Here is an 8,570-nt window from a genome sequence, read left to right as displayed (position 1 = left end):
GGTGTGTGACCTTGGGCAAGTCACTTTTCTCTGTCTGAACTCGTTTCCCTCATTTGTGACCTTCCGAGATTGTTGTGTCCTTGTGGAGAGAATGCGAAGAGAACGTTTAGACAATGCTACACGAGAGCGTGGAGCAGGTAAGCATGCAGAGTGCCCTCGTGTTTCCAAGGGTTACTGCTCCATCAGCCTTGATTTCCTATGGGAGGAAATAATTTGATGAGGATGTGGTTTGAACCCCACATGTAAGAGTCCTCCTTTGCCTGGACCTGTCAGAATGTGTGGCCCAAGGTCTCACAACCCACGTGTGCACAGCCAACCCGGATTCTGGGCTCCTGCCTCTTGTTCGCACCCAGCCAGTCTCCCTGAGCCCTGGCCCAGGTTCATACATCCTGGCTTCTCTACCCCTGTCTCCTGGCCCCAGTTTTCTCTGCCCGTCTCTGGACGCTTCATCCCTGGTCCTGCTTACCTGTTAAGCTGGTCCATACTGGTGGGTCCTGTTGTGTCTCCATGTGAAGACTTATTAGAGGCTGAGCCATGACCTATTAAACCCTCAGTTCCCTGCTTTCAGGTAGGCCTCCTGGGGTTATTTTCTTCAAGATGGTGCTCCTGTGAGGACCCACCATCCCTCAGGAATAAACTCCCTGGCATCACCTAGAGCATACAGGAAGAGTGAGGTAGGATTTGTCCCTAGGCTTTGCTGGTAATGATTTGAACACTATTAACAGCTCTCAGGGGCCTCAAACTTTGTGCCAATGGTGTAACCTTCATTCTCATTATAAGTCTGACTGATATTCATGAATGGGTCATCTTGTGTATCTGATTTTGCCTACTTTTGCTGATTTTAGATAGTTTTCTCACCATGAATTTCCTTTGGTAAATTGTCACACTGGGACAAAAATATCTTCACAGTTTGAGGCCTTTCTCAGAAGCCTATTGCCTTAAATCTCTCCAGATCTTTTCTTCACCAAACCAGATCTTCTTCTTTACTTTGCTCTAAGTTACTTCATATCCCAGCAAAGACTAGCCATTGCTCATAAACTTGTATAGATCCAAACCTCTTTCCATTTTACCTTCCAGGTGAGATGAACCTACCAGGTGAAAGACCAGAGGCACTGCCCACTGACAGGATTCATCTTCCTGTTGATCCTTCAGGGCTTTCCCGAATGGGCTGTAATATAGTAGCAGTCCATGTTTGAGTAGTCTCAGCATATTGTGAAGAACTGTTTGTGAATCAAGCCTGATTTCTTTCTTCTTGGGAGAGTTGATTATAAGGAATTTCCCATGAGGCCCTATGTCAGAGTTGATGGGAAGGTATCAATATTGCAAGATGGTGCATCTTGGAAGTCTGAGCCACCCACTCATGCCACTGTCTTGTGCCTTCAAGATCTGCTTGAGCTAATATAATATTTATTACCTAACTTCCCACTTGACAGTGGGATGTTTTTGTACATATCCAATTTTATATTTTGTTTGTTCAAATTAATACCCAGTTTGTAAGGGTCAGCTTGGGAACCCTAGCCCTTTAGTGTTTCTTTTCAGGCTTTTGGCTGCACCAGGGCCAGGAACTGTTTCTCAAAAGGAAAATGCAGGGAGCCGGCCTGAATGTACAGGCCCCTTATGGCCCTAAGAGAGAACAAAAGGTGGTCTCTCTTTGTCCTGCCACCCCTTCTTGTTAAAGTATAGACTGGCATTTATCTCCTTCAGGGAAAAAACACCCCGGTGACCTTTTGCCTGTTTTTCTGGTGCTGATAAACTCATCATGCTCGAAACCTGTTTTCCATCTAGATGATGTTCTATTGATGAAGCCTGTTTTCTATCTAATGTTCTATTGATCTTAATCATGTTGGGCGCTAGGGTAATTAGTGCTTTACTGATCTTGAGTGTGGGAATTTAAAACATCTGTTGCTCTGCACGTATGCAAACCCTCGATCTATTCTTAGTAACTCCTGTTAGCGTATATATAGGCGTGGTATTCTTCAATAAAGTCGGGGGAGTCAGATGTAAGCGGACTCCGTCCCTCTCAACCCCATCTTTCTGAGTCTTATTTTCCTAGGTACTCTGGTAATTGTGTTCTCCACCAGTTCGTTTGCCGGCAGGCTCCGGCAGGAAAACAGTTATCAGCAGAAAAAAACCCCACATAGTTCACTCTAAAATTCTAGAGTCTACAACAGTGCAAAAGCTCAAAGAGGACTTTTAAGTATTGCCTATGACAGCGTACCTTCTTTGGAACTAAACCTCATGCCAAAAACAACTGTAAAAACTGGATAAAATATGTAAAACAATTGTTTGAAGGCTTCAGAATCTTTGAAAGACTGTGATCCTTGAAAATAGGAAAGCTCATGAAGTAATTTCCACATGATCCGAGATTTTTACCTGAGGGCATTTCCCAAGTTACAGGACTGAAGAATAGAGCTCAATTAGAAAAATAAAGTCCTAATAAACTGAGGAGATACAAGTTGGAATTTGGATTATCGAAAGGGCTGGAAATTAAAAGGCAAAATACTGGGGAGGATGGTACTGCAGGGAAGGCACTTCAAAATCTGTACAAATTCCCTTCAAGTCAGGGACCAACTCTTCAGGGGTGCACATATAGGGAAAGACTTTGAGAAACCAGAAGAAGGCAGCAGCTGGGAAGTTACAAAGCTGCGGAAAGAGTTTAGCAGCCACATGATACTGGTGAGGCAGAGGTTGGAATCAAGCCCTATTCAAGTGGATGGGTCTGAGTAAGTGCTCCAGAATTTAAGAAGTCTCAAGGGAAATTAAAAACACATTCTGAGTTGAAAAAAAAAAAAAAGTGCAATATTTCAAAATTTGTAGGGAGTTACAAAAGCAGTAGCTAGAGGGAAATTTATAGAGTTTAATACTTATATCGGAAAAGAATAAAAGGCTCATATCAACAATCTAATCTTCTCTTTAAGAAACTAGAAAAAGAATATAAAATTAAACCCAAAGTACTTAAAAGAAAGAAAATTATAAATATTATAGCAAGAATCAATACAACAGAAAGCAGAAAAACAGCTGAGCAGAATCAATAAAACTAAAGGCTGATTCTTTTTTTTTTTTTTTTTGAAGTATAATTGCTTTACAATGTTATGTTAGTTTCTGCTCTACCACAAAGTGAATCAGCTCTATTTGTACATATATCACCTCCATCTTGAGCCTCCCCTCCATCCCACCCCTCTAGGTCATCATAGACCACTGAGTTCCCTGAGCTTCCCTCTAGCTATTTTATGATGGACATTTAAGTTTAAAATCTGATTCTTTGAAAAATCGATAAAATTGATACATCTATAGCCAGATTGACCAAGAAGAAAAATTGAAGACACAAATTAGCAACATTCAGAATGAAAGAAGAGATATCACAGACTTTAAAAGGATATGAAAGACTGCTACAAATAACTCTATGCCTATAAATTCCATAATGTGGATGAAATGGACAAATTCCTCGAGAGGTACAAACTACCAAAACCCATTCAAGAATAAACAGACAATTTTAAAACTTCTATATCTAGGACTTCCCAGGTGGTGCAGTGGATAAGAATCTGCCTGCCAAGGCGGGGAACATGATTCTATCCCTGGTCCAGGAAGATTCCACATGCCTTGAGCAACTAAGCCTGAGTGCCTAGAGCCTGTGCTCTGCAACAAGAGAAGCCACCACCACGAGAAAGCCATGCTCCACAGCTAGAGAAAGGCCACACAGAGCAACAAAGATTCAGCCAAAAATAAATAAACACAAAAACCCCCATACTTCTACATCTAGTAAAGAAATTGATTTTGTAGAAAAAAAATTTCCTAAAAGGAAATTCCAGACACAGGTTGTTTCATAGGAAAATACTACTAAATATTTAAGGAAAAAAAATATCAATTCTACATAATGTTTTCCAGATTATAGAAGAGAGAGAAAACTTTCCAACTCATTTTATAAGGCCAGCCAATATTAACCTAATATCAAACTAGGCAAAGGAATTAATAGAAAACTGCAGATCAGTATCCCTCATGTGGAAATCCTAAACAAAATACTTTTAAAAATCAAACCTAGCAATATTTATAGAGGACAATATATCATAACCAAGTGGAGTTCATTCCAGGAATTAAGAATCTGTTCAACATTCAAAACCAATCAATGAAAAGCCCACCATATTAACAGACTAACCAAAACGTACACTTAAATATAAACCTAACAGGATATGTGGGGCTTCCCTCATAGCTCAGTTGGTAAAGAATCCACCTGCAATGCAGGAGATCCGGTTTGATTCCTGGGTCAGGAACATCCGCTGGAGAAGGGATAGGCTACCCACTCAGTTTTCTTGGACTTCCCTGGTGGCTCAGCTGGTAAAGAATCTGCCTGCAATGTGGGAGACCTGGGTTTGATCCCCGGGTAGGCAAGATCCCCTGAAGAAGGGAAAGGCTACCCCTCCAGTATTCTGGCCTAGAGAATTCCATGAACTGTATAGTCCATGGGATCGCAAAGAGTCAGACACCATTGAGTGACTTTCACTTTCTTTCTTCAACAAAATATGTGCACAATCCTTAGGCTAAAACTACAAAACACTGATGAATAAAATCAAAGAAAATCTACATGAAGAGATATCCATGTTATTAAATTGGAAAACTCAATATTGTTAAAATGTCAAATATCCCAAATTTAATACATAGATTCAGTACAATCCCAGTCAAAACCCAGCAAGTTAGTTCCAAAATGTATATCTAAAAACAAAGGAAATAAAGTAGTCAAAACAATTATAAAACAGAAAAACAAAGTTGGGAGATTCACACTACCCAATTTCAACAGTAAGTATAAAGTTATAGTAATCAAGATGACGTGGTATTGGTAAAAGGACAGATAATGTACCAATGGAACTGAAGAAAAAGCCCAGAAATAGACACAACTGTAGTTTGATATTTGACGAAAGTTCAAAGACAATTTAATGATGAAGAATAGGCTTTAAAAAATGGTGCTGGAACAACTGGATGTCTATACAAAAAATAAAATAATATATAATACCAAGAGTGGGCCCTAATGTAAACTATGGACTTTGAGTGATAATGTGTTATATAGATTCATGTTTCATAGTTTTGATGAATGTAGCATGATTATGTAAGATGTTAAAATTAGAGGAAGCTGGATGAAAGGTAAATAGAAACTCTGTACTATCTTTGTAACTTTTTGTAAGTATAAAATAATTTCAAAATGAAATATTTTAAATGATTGTAGAATGATTTAATTTCAACCTAATTTCTTAAGTAAAACTGTAACATATTTTTTAAAAGACTTCTCAATGTAATTTAAACTGTTATGATTTTTCTTGTTGTTAAATTATATCTCTCTTAGTATGTACAGTCAAAGCACTGTTTCGATGACTCTTATAGTAATTTTCCTATGATCATGCCATTAATTTGATAGACATCTAAGATCAAGTGTTTCTGTTTATTTTAAAAAGAAGGGAATCATGTTTTTTCTTTTCTATTTCTTTTAATTATATAAAAATTGTATATACATCTAAAGTCAGATTGTACGTTTAAGTTTGTCTTGCTTCTGTTCCTGTCCCCTCCACTCTGTTCCCTCTCTCTCCTTGTAGGTAACCATCTTTATTAATTCGAGGGTTCATCCTTCTGTGCGCATGCGTGCAAAGTCACTCCAGTTGTGTCCAACTCGGTGCAACCCTATGGACCATAACCCGCCAGGCTCCTCTGGCCATAGGATTCTCTAGGCAATAATACAGTACTGGGTTACCATGCCCTTCTCCAGGGGATCTTCCCAACCCAGTGTCTCCTGCATTCCAGGCAGATTCTTTACCATTTGAGCCAGCAGGGAAGTCCGTTAGCATATCCTAGATCAGTATATAGCTTTATCACTTCCTTTTTATAGATGCATTATACTTAAAATAATTTTTTTTCAACCTGTTCCCTAATGATGAATGAGTAGCCTAATGAATTATTGCCAATGTATCTTTGAGATTGACTCCTAGAAATGAGATTTCTGGGTCAAACGGTAAATGTATATATACTTTTGGTGGGTATCACAGTAATGCTCTATCAATTTGCATCCTCACAAGCAATTTACAAGAGTTCTGATTTTCTACATGCATATTGCCAAAATATTGTTTTGTTAATCTGATTATGTGGAAAATGGCATTTCAGTGTAATTTAAAAAATTTTTATTTACTATTTATATTTATTTTTGACTGTGCCAGGCTTTCTCTAGTTATGGTGAGCAGTGAGGAGATACTCTCTAGTTGCAGTGCAAAAATTTCTTATTGCAGTGGCTTTCTTGTTGTGAAGTATGGACTCTAGAACTCATGGACTTCAGTAGTTGGAGCACATGGATTCAGTAGTTGTGGCACATGGGTTTAGTTGCCCTTCAGCATGTGAAATCTTCCCAGACCACGGTTCAAACCCAAGTCCTCTGCACTGGCAGGCAGATTCTTAACCACTGGACCACTAGGGAAATTCACATTGTAGTTTTAATTTGTATTCTTTTTATACAGTATTTTAATACAGTAGACTACTTTTTCATTGCTTAAAGACCACTGTGTTTTTCTGGTAACCTATCTTTTCATATATTTTTCCCACTTTTATATTTGTATGTTAGATTTTTCTTCTAAAAATTCAGGAGGTAGGTAAGTATGTTATCACTCAGTCATGTCTGACTCTTTGTGACCCGCCATGGACTGTAGCTCACCAGGCTCCTCTGTCCATAGGATTCTCCAGGCAGGAATACTGGAGTGGATTGCCAGTTCCTTCTCCAGAACTCTTTATCTATTTTAGATATTTGCCCTTTCCCTATGATGTAAGTCTTTTGTTTTTTGACTTTGCTTATAAAAATTTTTTTGCCATGCAGATTTTTTTTAAAAAAAGAAAAAGCTTCTTATGAAGAAGTGAAATTCTTATACAGTGCAAGATATCATATAAAGATGAACATTATTCCATTGCACTAGGGGGAACGCCCTGGACCAAAATATGACAACCACTGTTGAAGTTGACTGCTCAACAGAATCTTCTTTTACCATTCTATATTTACTGATTTATTTACTCAAGAATATTTATTGAGTTGTTAATCTGTGCTGGGGTCTTCCCTGGTGGCTCAGAGATAAAGAATTCGCCTGCCAATGCAAGAGATGCGGATTCAATCCCTGGGTTGAGAATTTCCCTCAGAGAAGGAAATGGCAACCCACTCCAGAATTCTTGTCTGGGAAATCCCATGGACAGAGGAGCCTGGCAGGCTACAGTCCGTAGTGTTGCAAAGAGTCGGACATGACTTAGCAATTAAACAACAACAACAACAATCTGTGCTGGGCACTGTTATTGGTATCCTGAGAGCAGAATTAGCTGCATCTAAAGGTCAAGGGCTCCTATTCCAGCCTGTGTCTTAAGATGTGTGATTTTGGTAATGGCTGCCTTGACATCCTTGTTTCTTAGAGTGTAAATGAGGGGATTGAGGATTGGCGTGAGAATAGCATATGCCACGTTGCCCATGATGTGGAAGTCGAGGGGCAGGTCAGCCCTGTAGGCCACATAGGCTATGGCAATGGATGAATAGTAAGTGCCAACCACCAGGAGGTGGGAGCTGCAGGTGGAGAAGGCTTTGGAGCGTCCTTCCCAGGAGCTGATGCGAAGCACTGAGGCCAGGATGTGGGCATAGGAGAGAAGCACCAGGAGAAGGGGCAGGAAGGACACCACCATGGCGATGCAGAAGCCCATGAGGGTCTGCGGGGCAGTGTCAGAGCAGGAGGCTTGAACTAGAGCCAGATGATCACAGAAGCAGTGGTAGATTCTAGCAATGTTGTCATATGCCATCTGGGAGGTCTTCACCACTGCTGGGATGGGCAGAAGGAGAGCAGTGAGCCAGGCACTGGCTGCCAGGGCAGCATTGGTCTGTGGGGTCATGATCACAGGGTAGTGCAGTGGGCGGCAGACAGCCACATAGCGGTCATAGGCCATGACCACCAGGATGAAGGCTTCAGAGCATGTAAAGCTTTGGAAGAGGTACATCTGCAATAAGCAGGAAGTAAAGGTGAGAAAATGGTCCCCAAACAGGAATAGGGACAGCATCTTGGGGACAGTGGTTGTGGTAAAGAGGATGTCCAGGGCTGAGAGGTTGATCAGGAAGAAGTACATGGGCTTGTGGAGGCTGGGCTCTGCCACCACAGCCACCAGGATCAGGGCATTTCCCACCAGGATGAGCAGGTAGAAAAGGAGAAAAATTAAAAACACGGGGAGGAAGAGGGACTCTGGCAGGGAGGGGAAGCCCACCAGGTAGAAGACTGGCGAGCCACCCAGTGATGCATTACAGGTTGTGGCCTCCATGGTGAGCCAGAGCAGGATTTCTGGGAGATGGGCAGCTGGAACATCTGGGCACTGGGATATCTGGAAACAATAGAATCAAAGGGTTCTGGAATGAGAAATCTACAATATTCACACTCTAGTCAAAATATAAAGGTAATATTACAACCAGCTCTTGAGGACTCATTAGTACGTTGTGGTATTAACTCCTACTGTATGAACCCAAAGCTTCTACCTCCTTTCTTTTGTCAAACTATTTATTAATTAACCAATAACCTACCAAATGA

General features: G+C 40.5%; 1 protein-coding gene across 1 annotated transcript; it reads right to left on the bottom strand.

Moving 5' to 3' along the window:
- Positions 1–7,335: 7,335 nt before the first annotated feature.
- On the bottom strand, positions 7,336–8,307 carry LOC136175752 (olfactory receptor 2AT4). The gene has a single exon (XM_065945982.1). It carries the CDS (start codon positions 8,305–8,307, stop codon positions 7,336–7,338), a length of 972 nt encoding a protein of 323 aa, XP_065802054.1.
- Between the last annotated feature and the right edge of the window lie 263 nt (positions 8,308–8,570).

The sequence above is a fragment of the Muntiacus reevesi genome, chromosome 9, assembly GCF_963930625.1.
Source record: "Muntiacus reevesi chromosome 9, mMunRee1.1, whole genome shotgun sequence".
Classification (NCBI taxonomy): Eukaryota; Metazoa; Chordata; class Mammalia; order Artiodactyla; family Cervidae; genus Muntiacus; species Muntiacus reevesi.
This window is presented reverse-complemented; position numbering and strand designations above follow the sequence as displayed.

Coding starts and splice junctions, on each gene's coding strand:
- LOC136175752 (XM_065945982.1), bottom strand. CDS start 8,307: ATGGAGGCCACAACCTGTAATGCATCACTGGGTGGCTCGCCAGTCTTC.